Consider the following 19186-nt stretch of genomic DNA (forward strand, 5'->3'; position numbering starts at 1 on the left):
ATAGGTTTCTTTCTCTTGCCCTATAGATAGGCTTCTTTCTCTTTCATCATGTGCTATCTTAGAAGAAGCAAGAACAGCACTAAGGAAAGCAGTCGCTCAGATGAGGTCATGGCAGATATGAGCAAGATGCTGGGTATCAGATGAGGTCATGGCAGATATGATCAAGATGTTGGGTGTCAGATGAGGTCATGGCAGATATGATCAAGATGTTGGGTGTCAGATGAGGTCATGGCAGATATGATCAAGATGTTGGGTGTCAGATGAGGTCATGGCAGATATGATCAAGATGTTGGGTGTCAGATGAGGTCATGGCAGATATGATCAAGATGTTGGGTGAATTAGAGGAGAAGTGGCTCCTGTGGGTCCTCATAGCAGTATGGAAAGAAGAGTATATACCAGATGACTGAAGAGTAATCATTCTAGTACCACGTTACAAGAAACAAGGGAATATTCAAAACTGTGGGCATTGTAGAGGCATCAAACTCCTATCACACTGCATGAAAATTCTGGAGAGGGTCAATGATAAATTTAATACGCAGACTAGTAGAAGGTTAGATGGGTGATGAGCAGTTTGATTTCAGATTAGGATGCAGCACAACCAACCTTATGTTTTCAGTGAGATAGATGATGGGCAAGAAGGTATAGATAGGGCAAGAGTCCAGCTAGGTACTCCTAGAGTTGGAGAAAGAATATAACAAGGTCCCAAGAAAGTACATTTGAGCAGTCCTTCTCAGAAACATTGGTATAATTTAATGTAATATCAAGAATTATCTGAGAAGTGGGAAGATTAGCAAAATAAATTATTCATTCATTTATCGTGGTCATGGTAACGTGGACACTGTTAATGGTTTTAAAATGCAATTCTGCAGAGGAGATTTCTGAATCTGCTGTTGCAATGAGCAGCCTTTTACTGACTTTCTTTTTTTATTTCTTCAGATCCTTTGGATACACTAGAAAAGTGGGTGAGGACAATTTTTTCAGAAATACCAAACAAGTAAGAACTTAAATCTTTTCAAGTAAAAATAATTTTGTGTACCGCACTTTATCATAGAGTAAGAAAATTCTGTATTCCTAAATGTACTGCTTTATTTCTTTTTCTCTCATTTGTGAATTTGCAGTTACTCTAATGTGCAAGAAACTAAATTAACATATACAGCTCTTACTGCTTGTATGGTATCTTTTAAGTAGTTTATTAAATTAATTTGTCATGTATAGTATCTCTCTAGTCTTACTTGTGCTGTCCTATATACTCCTGATATTTTATATTATTTTTTATTTTGATACCTAAAACTTGAATGGTGTGCTAAAAAGGTATACTTATTGCCTTATTAAACTTTAAATGTTTATATAAAGAATAATTTTGATACACTGAACTTGTGTCAGCACCCGTCAGGAGATTCTTTTATATCATCTACCTGTGCAGTTTCCCTTAGTATAACTAAATTACTTATATGAGGGATTGGGGACTGGACACCCATGTTACTTTCAGTTAGGTTAACAAATGAGTTTGCTGTGGAAGACAGAGAGCCTTTAGGGATTTAAGTTAAAGGGAGCTTGTATTTATGGGATCTGTTGATTATTCATGACTCATGTTTGTTGGTACCATGGCAGAAAGCACTGATGGAATGGAGGCTTCCAGGAGTGCAAAGAGTACTAATTATCTGCAGTCCATTAAAATGCAGCATAAGTTACTAACTTTGGGTAGCCCCGCCTCTGGTAATTAAAATATGGTGTGATGCTAGGATTTTGCACTTAGAGGACTTCTTGCAGCAGCACACATGGTGGGCTTGATGATAATTAAGGATCTTTTGGTTCCTGCATGTGAAAACTGAGAAATTAACATCAGAGTCTCTATTCCTCAGGAGTTTATGGCAGTCTAGGACATTGGTTCTTACAGCAACAGGGTATGCTTCTAGGTTCTTGCGTTATCAGGACTTCTAGGTCTTGTCTGTCAGATGTTTTGCTACAATATGTGTATAATTTTGGAAGTTCTGCTGTGTTTGGCTTGGACGTCCTACGAAGTGTCTTCAGGTTGTTTGAGTTGTCAGCATGTGGAGGTTACTTGTGATAGATTGGAGCTATATGTGTATTTGCAGCCATATCTGTCTGAAGTTACATAAATGCTCCTGGGGTAAGTAGCCTGCTCCAGGAACTGTTTTCGTCCTTGAGCAGGACCAGGGATAGGCAGACAGGCATTCTGCATTGCAGAAGTTACATAGATTAATGATCTCTGCTTGACATACAAGGCCATGTCCAACCCAGAATTGATGGACATGCTCCACCTAAAAAAAAAAAAAACAAATCCCTGAGAGCCACATGCTGTAGGGATCTAAACCAACCAGCAATAAATAGGATGTGCTGGAGGGATAGATTCCTGTCCCAGAGACTCCCTCATACTTTGGAATGGGATTCCAATCTACATTAGGTAGAGCCTCTTACTAACACTCAATAGAAACTTTGACGAGTGGATGGGAAACAGAAAATTTACCCCGGGGATCACTGCAGTGGCTCTGCTGGACAGAGGCACAGGGAGCTAATGGCTCTGCTGGACAGAGGCACAGGGAACTAATCTAAGGGGGCGGTGGAAGCCAACACATCTTGGCTAGGCTTATAGATGCCCTTGGGCAGATAGGCAAGTACTTCCCTATGAACCTATTTGAACAGAGCTGTGTATTAGAGAAAGTGACCCTGGCCCCCTTTAAACCCAGGACTTACAAAGTGTTGTATATAGCTTCAGTATCCCACACTACCACAACGAGTGTAGCATATTATGTATCCCATTTATAATTCTGTGATGACTCTTCCAAGTGTGATTTCTATAGTAGTATCATCAACATTATTGTAAGGAATGTATTTTTTTTTTACTATGTATGCGAGTGCCTTCCGTGGAAGGTTGGGTGCCGGGCTGGCAACTCGACACTGTAAAAAAACTCCACTGCCAATCATGAGCGGACAGGTGACCTATTGTGGCGACCCTTAACCGGGAAAAAGCCAAAAGAAGAAGACTTAGATTAATGACATACCTGCATACAGAACACAAATATTAGCAAATGTCAGGTCTTTAGGTAAGCAATTCTAAATTAAATTAAGAAAAGGAAGAGCCTTTTTGTTTGAAGTAATCCACTGATCTGACATCATTTTCGTTCGTTCCTCAACTAATTGGTCTCTGATCCCGTTTGGCCACTACTAGATTCACTGATCCCAACTGTTGAGCTCCTCCCTTAACTATAATGCCTCACCAAACTAATGTACCTCAGATAGTTTGCTGCCCCCATAAACAGTATTTATTTTGTACAGAATAAATAAAAGGAAACCAAGATAAAACTGGAGCTCAGACAAGGGATGAAGAGTTCCCAAGAAAAATCCCTTTGGTGTCTTCCATGAAAAAAGGGAAGGGGTTAGGTGGGTGGGAAGTTTGAAGAATGAAAATGGACAACACAGATCCATTGTTATGGTGAGTACGTAACTCTTGTATGTGATGATGTCATTTTCATTTGGTCCTCTACTGGCGGAACAGAGTCCCCAGCTATATGAACCTTGGGTGGTCCTCATGGAAGGATATTGCAAAGTACTGCAGAGCCAAAGGCAGCTCTTTTCCTAGAAATCAAGTCCAACTTGTAATGAGCAATAAAGGTATGAGCATTGGACCAAGTGACCCACAGAGATGTCATCTATCAAAACTCTTGACCAAAGCCTGAAGTTGCCATAGACCTCGTTGAATGTGCTCTTTGTGGCTTAGGCAAAGACATACCTCTGTGTTTATAGACAAAAGATGTGCAATAAGTCAACCATTTAGTTACTTGGGAAACTGGGCATGGCCAATCTATTTTGAGATAAGGAGACAAACAATTGGTCAGATTATCTGATGTGAGGTTTGTTCTGAGACCCATCGGTTGAAGAATGAAAATGGACAACACAGATCCATTATTATGATGAGTACATAATGCATGTTTTTATTCTTGTAGGTGTTTTGCGGGCAGACTGCTAACCAGAGTAGAATGTACACATCCACAAAATCAGATAATAAAAATGCAAAGCAATCCATTCAGCTTTAAATTGTCTGCTTTATTCAAGGTAACGAGTGGGTTATCCATCAGATTTCATCAGCTACTATATTTTTAGTGTTAATGTTTCTGGTTAAGTCTGATGGATGAAATGTATACAACATTGGAGTACTTTGAACAAAAGGCTTTTCCTTTTCTTGTTGTTGGTCATGGGGCAAGCCAGACTCTCCACTGTGTTTGAAGAGCCTACATGGGATGCTACTCCACAACAGGTAGCCTACATGTGCTTATCAGCTCTAAATTATTAGTATGGGATCCAGTATATTTACACCAACTCTTTGTTGCCTTTAGTGTCACATATGTGGTTCATAGTAGTCATGGAGTAGATGTCCTTCAAGGATGCATCTGCAGTCCTTACAAATGGGTTGTCCTGTCATCAGGCAGCCCTTCGGTCGGCCGGATTCCAAAGTCTGGGTCTGGCCTCGGCTGATGTCGCACTTCACCCAACGTCATAGCTGCAGTTCTTCGGGTATAAAGGTATCAGCCGACGCCATCTTCCTCGGTCTTTCTTGCCGCGTGGCGCCCGAAGCAGAAGCTGTTCGCAAGTGCCGGTCGGTCAGAACCAGAGATTACTACTACCGAAGACTTCTAAAAAGCTAAGTACCCCGTTGGGGACTCTTTCTTGCCTCAGCCGATGTCAGAAAAAGTGAATAACTGTTTAACTTGTGGGAAACAAATACCTCATAAAGATTTCCACTCTTACTGCTTACCTTGCTTAGGCCCAGACCACGACGTAGCAGCTTGTCTAGCCTGTGCTTCTTTCAACCGACGGACGCTTAGACGTCGGTCGGAATTTGCTGAGGAGTTTTTGGCTCCGCTTTTGCTTACATTATGCCGTCGGATACTCTGACTATGCAAATATCTAAAAAGCGCAAGGAAAAGGACCGACACTCGCGGTCCGCGGTTTCGGCCGAAGCCGCGGTTAAGCCAACCGCAAGAGTCTCTGTTTCGGCTGAAACAGAGTCCGCGGTTCTTCCTTCGGCCGAAAGCTTACCTCCTACTGAGGCCTCATCCAGTTTGGCTGAAACTGCTACTGAAATCACACCCGCTCTTGCAGGTTCACAGGATTTATCTGATACTATCCCTTTGGATATTTCTACCCCTGCATGTGGAGCTGCTAGGCCACCTGCATCCATGTCGATTAAGGCCTTTGCCAGGGCTAAAGCAGCAAAATCTACCAAAACTGTGCCTGCTAAGACCCCCTCTCACAGGCCTAGCTCTAGTTCACAAATGCTTAGTCTAGCAGAGGATGTCATTTCTTTGATCCGGGGATCCCAACCACATCCAGACAGGGCCTCTCACCCACCTCCAGAGAAGAGGTCTAGAGTAGAGCCCCCTGAGCCAGTTTCTTCAGATGACTCCTCTGATGAATCAGATAATACAAACCCTCCAGAGGACCCTTTTTCTCCTTATGAGGACCCTGATGCAGAAGAGTCCATTCCTTCTGCCTCTCCGCCTGAGGAATTTTCCTTTGGGGAAACCTTGCATGCTATGAGGGAACAATTTCAATGGCAGGGCCAGGATTTCTCAGACTCTAGGAAAAGGCTTAGAACCTTTTTGCATTTGCCACAGCACAGGCCTTTAGCCATTCCTCCAGTACTTACTGTTGTGGATGATGCATTTAATGATGCTTGTACTGCTCCTGATTCTCTTCCTCCGGCCCCTGCTAAGCCCGATAGGTACTACAGGGTTCCGGTCACACATTATCATTTGTATAAGGCTCCTTTTGCATGCTAAGCCCGATAGGTACTACAGGGTTCCGGTCACACATTATCATTTGTATAAGGCTCCTTTTGCAGATCCCGAAACTATCTCCCAGGGACCCAAGGCTGTAGCAGCTACCTCTGCCAAAAACCCCCTCCCCTCTGAAAGGGAATCTAGGGCCTTAGAGAGATGGGGTAAAAAAGTTTACACTTCTGCTACTCTTTCAGCTAGGGCCTTGAACTGTCAATTTCACATGATTCAGTATCAGGAATTTATGTTAGACCAGTTAACTAAAAAACTGTCCTCGGATGAACCATTAGACAAAAATTCTGTACAGGAAATGGTACATAACATTCAGCAGGTCAGTAATCATTCCTTAAAATGCGGCTATGATGCACTGGAGGCTTCCTTTAGATCAGCCATGACTGGTACAGTGATCAGAAGACATGCATGGTTAAAAGAGCAGTCCTTACCAGACCATGTTAAATCAAAACTCCTAGATGCTCCCATGGATAAGCTCAATTTGTTTGGCTGCCCTGCACAGCAGGTGCTGAAGAAGGTGGAAGAGAAAGCAAAATCTGTCCAGACAGTCAAGGATTTCTTGCAGGTCCAGCCTCCAAGGTTTAGCAGGAACTGGCCTTCCAAGAATTGGTCCTTTCCAGACACCTCCAGAGCTCCGAGAGGCAGGAATAGGCGCTCAAGAGGCAGGGGTCAATCCAGAGGTGCCTACAGGGGACGCCAGTGGCAGGCTAACAACCAGCGAGGTACAGCCACAGATCCAGCCACCACCACTTCCACAGGACAATCACAGTGACTTGGCTCTGGCACCGCCTACCAGGGAACAACTAGAAGCACCCTTAGGCGGAAACTAGCCTTATTTTCAGTAAACTGGCATTACATCACAGGAGACAAATGGATTTTACAGACAATAGACCAAGGTTACAGGTTTCACTTCCATACTCTACCAAGGAAGAGAGGAATGCCAAACCTACCTCCAAATCAGAAGACAGAAGCTCTACAACAAATAACTCACTTACTAAGGATGAGAGCTGTAGAAAGGGTACCATCTATGGAACAAGGGCAAGGATTTTACTCCAGACTATTCCTGGTACCAAGAAAAGAAAACCAATGGAGACCTATTCTCGACCTGTCCGCTTTAAACACATACCTCATTGTTCCAAAGTTCAAAATGCTGACCCTACAGCAACTTCTTCCCATGCTGGGCAAGGAGTCTTGGCTGGTAACTCTAGATCTCAAGGAGGCATACCTGCACGTCCCCATATGATCAAATTGCAGAAGATACCTTAGATTTCTTGCAGGATCAGAGCATTATCAATTCTCAGCATTGCCCTTTGGCTTATCTACTGCGCCCAGAGTATTCACGAAATGCCTGGCATCAGTAATTGCTCATTGCAGGCTTCAGGGAATTCAAATTTACCCTTACCTGGACGACTGCCTGTTACAAGCGGACAACAAAAACAAATTAACAAAAGACTTGAAAAGGGTCATTCATCTACTACAAGCCCTGGGATACACAGTCAATATAAAAAAGTCAAGGCTGATACCATCCCAAAGGATAACCTTCTTGGGTGCAGATCTGGACACATCAAAACAAATGGCATTCCTGACAGTAGAAAAACAGGAGCAACTCCCTCTCTACTTCATGGCATTATCAAAGCAGAGCCAGCTAACAGCAAGAAAAGTCCTGCAAGCCCTCTGTTACATGGCATCCTGCATAATATTGGTTCCACATGCCAAACTACATATGAGAAAGTTACAGTGGTACCCAAGGAATTTATGGTCTCAGCACAAACACAGCCTAGAAACCCAAATTCCAATAATTCCATGCCTGAAGCAAGAATTCCAATGGTGGGCTCAGGCCTGTCAATCAAACAAAGGACTGCCCTTCCACAGCACTCAACCAAGCCAGACCATCACAACGGACGCCTCAGACCTCGGTTGGGGGGCGCACATGCTGGACAAGTGCATACAAGGCTTATGGACTCAAGACCAGCTGCGCCTACACATAAATCAAAAGGAAATGCTGGCAGTAAAACTGGCAATTCAGACATTCAGACCATTTCTTCGACAGGGTCAACTGTTGATAAGGACGGACAACACCACAGTTATGTGGTACATCAACAAACAGGGAGGCACACATTCATACCCTCTATGCCGGATGGCAATGGACCTCTGGAATGTGGCCCTGAGCTTCAACATTCAGTTACAAGCAATTTTTGTGCCAGGAAAAGAAAATATACTAGCAGATATCCTAAGCAGAACCACCACGGATGCCCAAGAATGGATGCTGCATCCAGACATCTTCAAAACCATTACAGGGAGATGGGGACTACCAGAAATAGACTTATTTGCATCCCCACACAATCACCAACTGAAAAAATTCTGCACAAGGACGTACCACCCACTTGCTTGGAAAGTGGACTCCCTATCTTTCAGTTGGAAAAACCTGACAGCATATGCATTCCCACCTCTTCCTTTGATGCACAAGGTGCTACTGAAGATCAAAGAAGACCGTCCAAGGATCATCCTGATAGCTCCAGACTGGCCAAGGCAACATTGGTACCCATTACTGAGGAGTATGTCTCGGGAACAAATATGGCCTCTGCCCCTAGTTCCCTTACTGTTAACACAGAACAACTTCAAAACCCTGCATCCAAACCTGAAAACACTGCAGCTGGCTGCCTGGAACATTGCATAAGACCAAATAACCCAGATTTATCTCAAAGGGTTAAAGACATTATCTTGGAGGCTCGCAGACCCTCAACAAGAAAAAATTATTCAGCAAAATGGAAAAGATATCTCATTTGGAGTACTGCAAAAGGAGAAAATGTTTCACTTGTAAACATAGCTAACATCCTGGAATACTTGGCAGAGCTCTTCCACAATGGCCTGTCCTATTCTTCCATTAAGATTCATGCATCAGCTATTTCAGCAGAATACAACTTGGATCCTCCAGTCTTCTCACATCCTCTGCTCAGGCAGTTTCTGAGAGGAATTAAAAATGTAAAACCACCTAGGAAGCCACCATTGCCAGCATGGGACTTGAACTTTGTGCTAGAAAAGTTGACACTCCCTCCTTTCGAGCCAGCAGCAACAGCAGAATTACAGTACTTATCATGGAAAACTGCTTTCCTGCTTGCAATCACTTCAGCAAGAAGGGTTTCTGAACTACAGGCATTAATGGCAGTACAGCCCTTCCTGATCTTCCATCAAGACAGAGTGTCCATGAGAACTAATCCTACTTTTATGCCAAAGGTGGTCTCCATGGTATCTTTAAATCAAGCTATCCACCTGCCTACATTCTTCCCCAATCCTCAGAACAGGGGAGAAAGACTGTTGCATACCTTGGATGTACATAGACAATTACGTTACTACCTGGACAGGACCAAGAGCAATAGAAAAACTGACCAGCTACTGGTAGCATATGCAACAGGAATGGAAGGAAAAGCAATTTCAAAACAGACAATCTCTAAGTGGATAGGAAATTGCATTAGATTTTGTTACTCCTACCATGGGAAGAAAACTCCAGAAAACATCAGGCCTCACTCTACAAGGGCTACAGCCACTACCACAGCTTTTTACGAGGAGTGGCTACCAAAGACATTTTAGAGGCTGCTACTTGGAGCTCCGTGCATACATTTGCCAAGCATTATAATTTACCCTTATATTCCAGATCCCGAGCAGGTTTTGCCACTGCTGTTTTGCAAGGGATCTTAACTACACCATAATCTTATTACTCCTCCTCCCCCAGTTTGGCTATGGTATTCTACCCATTTGTAAGGACTGCAGATGCATCCTTGAAGGACATAGTACAGTTTTGTACCTACCATAAATGTAGATGTCCGATAGGCATGCATCTGCAGTCAGGATTACCCACCCTCCTTCCCCTCTGAGGTACTCCTAGGGTATTTGCCCATCTTGTAGCTAGCTGGGGGAATCTATTATGGTGTATTTGTTTGTATATATGTACATACATGCTTATTTTTTGTTTGCTCTCTACTATTTGGAACCATTTGCATTTATCCAAATTTTGCCTTCCTGGAGGGCATCTGGCATCTGGGGCAAGAAACACTGAGGAAGATGGCGTCTGCTGATACCTTTATACCCGAAGAACTGCAGCTATGACGTCGGGTGAAGTGCGACATCAGCCGAGGCCAGACCCAGACTTTGGAATCCGGCCGACCGAAGGGCTGCCTGACGACAGGACAACCCATTTGTAAGGACTGCAGATGCATGCCTATCGGACATCTACATTTATGGTAGGTACAAAACTGTACTTTGTCTTTACTGCCCTTTTATCTCTAAAGCAGGTGGACTGAAATAATTATAGGAACTTTTTCCTAAATGAATGGTAGTTGAAATAGATCGATGTGAACTATTGTCCTGTCAGCTTAGGACAGCAGTGTGCTAAAAAGTTGAATAGTAGAGATCCTCCTGAGATGTTTTCTCTCTCTCTTTTGATTTTTGCCTGTTAGAACAGTTTAGCCAGATGTCTATGCAACTGTTATTAGTTCAATTTATTTAGCAGTTACTTGTTTAAAACACTTTTTCTTAATTATTTTCATTGATTGGTTTTAGCCTGTTAAGCTTGTGCATTGTTTTTATACAGAATTGCATAAGCTGTATAAACTTTGAAGTTGCGTGTAAATTTTAAATAAATACATTTATTTGAAACGTTAAATGTATTTAGAGCCAGGAACTAAAATGCATCTTTGTTTTTCATTGCCCAGTGGTTTACCAAAGCCAGATTTTACTCATTTGACTGCTCCCTTTGATACTCCATCATTTAACAAGTTGTACAGAGGTAAGTCTGACGGTTGCAGTAATAATTCTTGAAGTGCTGTCTTTTTTTAATCTATAAGTCACATTTAGAAGTATTTTCATTGTACCATCTTTCTTACAGTTGCATATGTATTTATGACACACATGCTTGTACACACATGCAGCGTAGCCATTGCATTTATGGTGAAAGGATTGCTTATCAGATATTTTGGTGAACTGTCATTACTTGGTATAATGTCCATTTCAGTGTATTCTTAAATGCTGTTTTATTTTCTTCATACAATTTGTTTGGCAACATTGTTCAGGAATGATGTACATAGATTGCTTGTGCTGAAAGGTAAATAATGAGGTGTGTAGTGTTTGTTACTGTGGTTTTAAGGTATTACCAAAGTGATCTGGTTTAATTTCACTAACTGTTTTGCGTTTCTTGTACAGTGAAGGGAACGGACCCCATTCGCAGGTCAGGGTATGATTAGATTTCATGATATTAGTATTTCAGTCTTTGTGCGTGCTCTTGGCTAACAGTGTGCCCAGATTTGCCTTTTTCTGTAATTCATACCGAGTTGTATGTATTGGTAGTATGTAAATTATTTTTTATTCGACATATAGTTGCTACTACTATTGGAACTGTCTGGGTATCTTTCTTCCATATTGCTCTCGTTTCTGCTTGCAAATCTTGCTATTTTACTGCTGGTCTGTCTTTGTACGTAATATCACTGGGTATATCGATTTCAATGATCAGTACTACTTTTGTATATTTTTCATGGACTACTATAGCTGGTTTCTTGCATCTATTTTTTGAACTGTTAATAGGTGATCCCATGTGATATACACTTCTTCATTCTCTATGTTTTGTGGTTCGTGTTTCCAATGTTTCTCTAATACTTCTATAATGTGGTGCTTGCACAATCCTCACTTTCCTTTTTTTTTTTTTTTTTTTTTTTTTTTACAAAACCTGCATTTCTCCTACCTTTTCATTGGACTTTGTAAACCAACATGCATGTAGCGCCACCATTATTAACCTTTAATCTTTGGTTTCAGATCACCTCTCTTTAACCATTCTTGTGAAAATCTTGTTGAATGAGGTTTCTCCTGGAGAACTCTGTACTTTCTCGGGAAAGAAAGTCAACTGAACTGTTTCATACTGAAGTTAGCACAGAAATGCTGCCATGTAACTTACAACCAAACATTTCTGAAATCCACTGTACAAAACAACAAAGGCTAAAGAACTCTATATGGTAGAGCAAAAATCTGGAATACTGCAGTCCACAGTCCCAAAATTCTAAATGTCTAACTCTGAGGTTCATGGCCCCACAACTCTGAATCCTGAATGTTTAATTCTGAGATCAACGGTCTCACAACTTTGAAAATGTAACCCTGAGATAATCTAACCTTGGAGGTTAAGTGGGAGCTTCCTTACTTCAACACAAGTTTAATGAATGCTTCAATCGGTAGTGGGTGACTCTGCAGTTGCCAGCAGTCATTCCTCAGACCACTCACTAACCTCGCTGTCTTCCTGTGATGTAGTCTTTTCAGCCACCATGAACCAGTGTGTTCAGCCACGTCTCGTTTGGCTGTTCCAGTGTCCAATTCAGGCATGGGAGAACCACATTTCTTTTTGGGGGGGGGGGGTGCACAAGTTTTACTGTGGGATGTGTCTGGGGAGAAAAGCTCTCTCGTAGTGGTGGATGTTCCTCTCCTGAAGTCATCATGGTGTTTATAATAAACAATTTTCTTACATTACCTAAAAAGTTGACAGTCTGTTCTGGTACCTAGACTTTAATCAGGTCTGTCAAAATATCCCTGAAGACATGTCAGATGACTCTGGCATACACAGAGACCGTTTCATCTGCTACATATTTTTGAACCCAGTACTCTGATGCTGAGGAAAACTTGCCCTCACCACCTTCTTTGGAGTTAATTTTCTTTTCTTAGATTATTGCCATGATGAATGAGGTTTTTTTATGGGGAAAATCGATGTTCCTGCTGAATTGCGGAGATTTTTGTTTGTTGCAAGTGGATTTGCCTCATTTTAGCCTTTTCCTCCTTTAGTCCCAGCCTTTGAGGAGGTATATTATGTTGCCTGTAACAAGTTTCTCTAACTAGTGCTTTTGTTATACTTGGTACTGACCCTGAGACAATCTTGTGTGCTATGCCAGCAGGTGCCGTGCTATTAGTATAATCTCAGCCTTCTCTTGTAGATAACAAGTAAGATTTTAGGACAGATTTGGTATAAGAACCTCTTCGGCATGTAGTCTTCTTAACTAGAAGACCCATATATGGCAAGTCGTGCTTTTTTGTGAAGCCATTTTAAATTATCTAGTTACCACTCTTTCTCCTGAAGTGGGTGCCTATCTCAGTTGTATGCATCAGACATGTCTGTAGTTTCGAACTGTACCTTAAGTAGAATCTGTCATTTTACAGATACTGGGTCTAGGGTATCTGCTTCTGCTACTGTTTTGGCGAGGTATGCTTGTGTATGTAAGGGAAGTGTTTATGTAAATTCTCAGTTTTTGTATTCACTTTTAAATAAAGGTTTTTATTTCACTCATCTGCTACTCAGGTCCACAAACAATTGGATTAAAGAGGGAAACGTATGTAGGGGTTTTCCAAGATTTTTTAGGCCCCCATTTCAGATCTTCCAGATCCTCTTTCAAGCCTAAAACAAAAAAGCTATAATCTCTACCTTCACAAACAGGGAAACAAAAAAAGAGATGGCAGGCAAGAACAGTAACAGTCAGGAACCTTTCAAAAACAAAGTGATAGTCTACAACTTCAGGATGGCTATGCCAGCATTCCTCCTTCCTCCTTTTGCCCCCTTTTCCTCCTGCCCCAATCTCTCAAAACCTGCCCCAGCAGCTGGCTCTGTTTATTCCTCTCTGGTAACAAAATGTGACAGACGCATGGATATTAAAGGTGGTTCAGTAGGTATCCAGTGGCAACTGTACCCAAAAACCTTTAAGGAGAGTTTGTCCCCACCTTCCAATCCACACTACTTTTGCACACCCTAGGAGTCATAGAATCAGTGCTGTTTATTCCAGGGGGTAAAGACATCTGTTCTGGAAAGTTTCTGATATCAAAAGAGCCTTCTTGGACACCAGTTTTAAATATTTCCTTCTTAAATAAATATGTGGACGTTTCAAAATTCAATATGTTGACCCATCAGAGTCTGTTACCAGAGAAACTTTATGGCAACAAGGGACCTTTGAAGATCTCTGAATTTCTGTGTGTGGATCACACAGTCAGTTTTCTGCATTAGTCTTTGGGTTTTTACTGTTTCAAAGACATTTGCGAAGTATGTAGCTCAAGTTATTGTTTAGGGCAGACTGAATGGCAGTCACTCGTTTCCTTACTGGGATGACTTGTTTGCAGAGTCTTCCTCCAGATATCAAGATTTCTTTAATATGGGTTCTATCTCTTCTGACTCATCTGGTATTCCAGATGAATGATCGCAAAATCTTCCTTGACCATGTCTCGGAGGATTGCTTTTCTGGGATGTCTTGTTAATACTGTTCGGCAAATGTTTTTGACACAGTAGATGGTAGATATCTATCTAGAAAGCTTCCCGAGTTTCTCAACTCTGTCTCAAAATTTTCTCCAAAGAGTTTCTCAGGATTCTGGGTTTCATGACATCTGTCATTCCCATGAGTCCTCTCACCAGGTTGCACAAGAAAGATTCTGTGGTATATTACAAACACATGGAGCAAACCTTTGCATCCTGTGGATTTTCAGGTACCAGTCTTGAGCTTTGTATAAAAAGCAATGCACTGGTGGTGAATACACACACAAGCAAATATGTTCTCCTCATTGCTCTCCACACTCCACTTCAATCTGTAACTTCAGACTCCTCACATTTTCTGGGGGGGGGGCTGGAGGTAAAGATGCAAGGCCTGTGGGATTCTTCAGGCAGATAAAGGTACATAATTTTAAAAGAGATGTGGGCTTTAAATCACACCTTTTAATCTCTTCATCATCTATGGTCCCCATCATGACCTCTCCAGATAATTACAGGAAACACTAGTGATGTGGCACATCATCTAGCAAGTTTGTACCCTCTTTGCTGACTGGCAGTGATAACTTTGGAGTTAGCTGTTCAGCATTCTTTAACCATCCATGCATCTCCAAGCAACTCTGCAAGATCAAAAACATAGTGGGCAAACAAGTTGAGCTTGACCAGGACAGACTGTCCTGAATGCAAATTGAATGAGGAGGTAGTGAAAGTTTTTAAACACCTGAAATAGATCTGTTGGCCCTCCTTTCAGGTCAGACAACTTAACAGATGCTTTTATTTGCCAATGTAGGTAAGTTTCTGTATGCATTTCCATCCTTTCTTCTGATAACCAGGGTAATTCTGAAGTTTCAGAAGGACTCTAAAAAAATATTTGTGGTAATGCCCTTTTGGCCCAGGCAATATCGGTTCTCCCTTTTTATGGAACTGGCCAAGAGCAGTTACCACAAACTTTCTCACTATCTGGATCTACTCCTACAAGGCAGCGGGTGTTTGATAAACCCCCAGTCTGAAACATCTTCATATATGTGCCTGGATTTTGATACCTTTTAGGCATTTCTTTTAGGGAATGTGCAGTCTTTACTAAAGGAAACAAAATCCTTCTACTAGAAAATCTTATGTTGCCATGTACAGCAGTTTGTCTAGTTGGTGCCTACCCAGTAACCAGGCCCGTATCTGCTCAAATATTTGTGCGAGTTACTGGCCTTTGACCTTCACACTTCTTTATCAAAGTGCATCTTGCAACCAATTCCTTATGTCTGCCCATGGATCCTTCCCTTTCTTCAATGTTTTCTTAAAGGAGAACCACACCCATAGACTTTATTTTGTCACAGTTTGGAGTTTTACATTTTAACACCACTCAGGACTATTTACAGGTTTTTAAATATTTTTATACGTAATTTCTGTGTCTGACCACATGGGGTCTAGCATCTTGAAGTGATCCTGATTGTTTATTCTGCCTCTAGGTATCCCAAAATGCAGTGCTTTCTTCCTAAAGCTCCTGTCACTGCATTGATTTTTACATGCATACTCTGCAGTCTTTCAGTCAGTTTTTAAATGACATTTAATGCCATTCAATGACTACTTAAAACACAAACAGTGCAAATACCACAGAACAGACTTTCAAAGTGCTTTTTACTGCTGCTGCTTTTTAGAATGGCTAAGTTGCAGTCTTTTGTGAAGCCTGAATTGTACAACTTCAACTCATTTCCCATCCCCTTCACACCTAACTTCCCTAGCTGTCAAAATGCTAAGAGTAATTTGAGCTGTTACCTGCTGGAGACTTGACTCATGTACGGTTTCCTTGTTCTAACCTTTACTTTCTGTATGGCTAGGAGAAGGACCAGGGAGCTGTAACATCACAGCATGGGTGGGGTTTAGGTTGTAGTGCTGTCAGTTTGGGGAGGGAATTGGCCAGAAGACTACCTGTATTCGTTGTAGAGTTACCATCTGTCCCACTTTACGAGGGGCAGTCCCTCTTTGGGCAGTTGTGTCCTGCAAAAAAGTTGAAAAAATGGCAAATGTCCTGAGATTTTAGGTCAAAAATATTTCCTATATTTTCAGTTATTTTGTATCTGAAAGTCCTAAAATGTTGTAAGAAACAGAATAAGCAACTGAAATGCTACAAGAATAAAATTTTATTTTGGCAAAAAAAAGTCAAGTTTTGTCCTTTGTACTGGCTGTGGGTATGTTTTGCCCTGCAAAATCTGACTTTTCTACAAAAAATGTCCCACTTTGGGCATTTGAAAAGGTGGCAACCCTAATTCATTGGCCTTGATGACATTGGTGAATTGGAGACTGCAGCAAGCTTTTACAGGTGTGATAAAAGTTTTTTTGAAAGTGAAACCACCACAGTACAGTACTATTCTAGTGGAGAGAAACAGTTGATTTAAAACATTTTAAATGCTCTGTTGGTTTAAAACATTTTAAATGCTCTGTTGGTTTATTCGTAGCAGGAACTGTAAACAGGGAGAAAAAGGATAGTGAAGATGAGCATTTAATAACAGAATCCCATTGTTGTCCTTTAATAAAAGTTTCTGAAAGGAGGATTTCATCTGAGACCATCTTACAAACTGATTGCTCCTTGCTGGTATAACAACTTTCTGCTGAAAATGTTAACCAGATCTCCATATGAACCTGCATTCCAGGCAAATGCAAGGTTCATTATATGGAAAACTGTTCTCCTTGCTCTGACTTCTGCAAGGTGAGTAGCTGAGTTCCAAGCCCTTTTGGTGAGTAATCCCTGTCTGGCCTGCTGTTGGGAATAGGGTGTTAGTAAGGGACAAATGCCTCATTCATGGCCAAGGTTGTTCCCGAGTTTCTTTGATTCAGGCCATCAGTCTCCCAGTGTTCTAACCTAATCCCCTGAACCACAGAGAAAAGATCATTCGTACTTTGGACGTGCCCACGCAGCTCAGGAGCTATCTTGACAGATTGTGGTCCTTTAGAAAAGCTAATCAGCTATTTGTTTCTTATGTTGAGACTCAGTAAAGGACAACCTATATCAAACAGACTGTTTCCAGTTGGTTGTGTTCCAGTCGGTATCAAGATGCACTCTACAAGGGCCTTGTCTTCTTTGATAACCTGTTGGAAAATGGTGAGCTGTAGAAGCTTTCTAGAGGCAGCTACTTGGTCCTGTAGATCCAGGACTGCCTTTGCTAGGGCCATTCTCCAGGGGTTCATGGATCCATAGCGGTTCTCTTTCCAGGTTGGATAGGCTTTTGATAGTCAACCCATATAGCCTAAAGGCTACTGCAGCAGTGGGAATGGTGAGCAGAACAATTGTGTAAATTGCACTGGCCCATAACAGTAGATGTTTAAATTCCTCACTGGTGTGCAGTAGCAAACGTCCCACCCTTCACTCTTGTATATAGTTGTATTTATAGTTGGGAAATATTTTGGTGGTTATTTCTTGTTTGTATAGCTCAGTATGAGTATGCTACTTAACTTTTAGGCAAGAAAGACTTTAAGATTTTCCACTCTGACAACTAATTTTCGCACAATGGGGCTGACCATTTAGGAGTAACAGTGGAAGTGTAGGAAGGCGTTAAAGTTTTTGGAAGCTGGTCAGTTGTGTCTTGGACAAAACACAACCCATGTAGCCTAAAGACTACTGCATCGGGGAGGGAATTTGAACATCTACTTTTATGGGTAAGTGTAACTTGCAAAACTGTTCTTTGTGGCTGCCTCATTCACCTTTTTGCTAGATTTTTTTTTTTTAATATCATTCCCTGTGTGGGATTGGGTGCCTCATTGGCACGTCTGTATAATCTGATTATATGCAGCAGTATAAATAAATATATCTAACTATACTTTCATAAGTTTTTTTTTCTACCATTTTCAACTGTGACTCAGAGCCATTACAGTACAGTTGTGTAAAATCTTACTGTAACAATGGAGGTCTTTCTGTTCACCTTTGCAGTATTCTGTACAGAAGGGATCTCCCACCTAAGGCAGCCCGGCACTTGGCCAGTATACCAAAGCTTCTTGTATGTGCCATACATCACGCTTGTGCTTCCTGCAGGGCATAAAAATAATGTACAGATGCAGCTACCCAGAACTGAACTGCCCCAGAAGAAAATGGTCCCCATAGGACAAAGGAGTCCATGCACATCCAAAATAAAAAAATTGCAGAAGAAAAAGGGGAAACCCTTAGCCAGAAGGGAATGTAAAACAAAAACCAGAACAAACAAGAAGGTGTTGGGGAGAGAGGGGCAAATACTGCAACAAAGAGGACTTCTACTGGCGTCACAATTGTACTATGTCCTATATCACTGTTGCACTGTTCTAAACAGAAAGGAGAGTAAAAAAAAGCTCAAGAAACAGAGTGGGGGGTGGAGGACTGAGAAGAGCCCTCAACAAACCATATCTCAAAATGTTTCTAGCAAAACCTGCTCTGGCCCTAGAAAACATGCCCAACTTATAATGCTTAGTAAAGGTATGCAGTGAAGATCAAGTAGCAGCTTCAAGGATGGAATTGGTGTCCAACCCCTTGAATAAGGCACCAGAAGAGGCACATCTCTGGAATGAACTCTTAACAGAAGTAGACAGAGGTTTCCCATGAAAAGGAATCAAAAACCTGATCAGACTTACGAATGGGCTTCGTTTTATCCAAACAGTACCTGAGCTGTGCAAATCCAAGGTATGCAGGACCCTCTGATTAGCAGACTGAGGAAAGGGGAAAAAAGAGAGGAGTTGCACAAACTGATTAAAGGGCAACTCATTTACTGCCTTGTGCATAAAAGGATTAGTAGGAAAGGACACCCTGTCCCAGTGAAAAAAGGAAAAATGACCATAAAGGTCTGGGGCTCAAACTCTCCAAGCAGAAGTAAGAGCTACAACAAAACAGTCGTCCAAGTGCAATGCTGCAAAGAAGCAGAATTCTCAGTCAATTTGTCCAGAACAAAGTTAAGGTCCCAGGGAGAAAGAATAGGTTTTCTTGGCGACCTAATATGAGAAGCCAAAGGAGGATTCAAGGGCAGACGAGAATAAATGGCTGATATATGGGCCTTCACAACAGAATAGGCCAGGCCAGACTGGAGAAAAAAACACCAGTGAAACGACCAGAGGAATCCCCACTGAAAAAGGTTCCTGTTTGCGAGCATGG

The 19186-nt window shown here is 41.7% G+C and overlaps 1 protein-coding gene across 1 annotated transcript in view; it reads left to right on the plus strand.

The window, feature by feature from the left end:
* The window catches only part of NRDC (nardilysin convertase), an 853803-nt gene that overhangs the window by 110573 nt on the left and 724044 nt on the right, over nt 1–19186 (plus strand). Inside the window, exons 8-9 of the mRNA XM_044086887.1 lie at nt 937–994; nt 10520–10593. Of these exons, the coding sequence (XP_043942822.1) occupies nt 937–994; nt 10520–10593 (132 nt within the window). The remainder of the gene's footprint in view (nt 1–936; nt 995–10519; nt 10594–19186) is intronic.

Source organism: Protopterus annectens, chromosome 10.part0 (assembly GCF_019279795.1).
Source record: "Protopterus annectens isolate FY-2018-M chromosome 10.part0, PAN1.0, whole genome shotgun sequence".
In the NCBI taxonomy this organism is placed as follows: Eukaryota; Metazoa; Chordata; order Ceratodontiformes; family Protopteridae; genus Protopterus; species Protopterus annectens.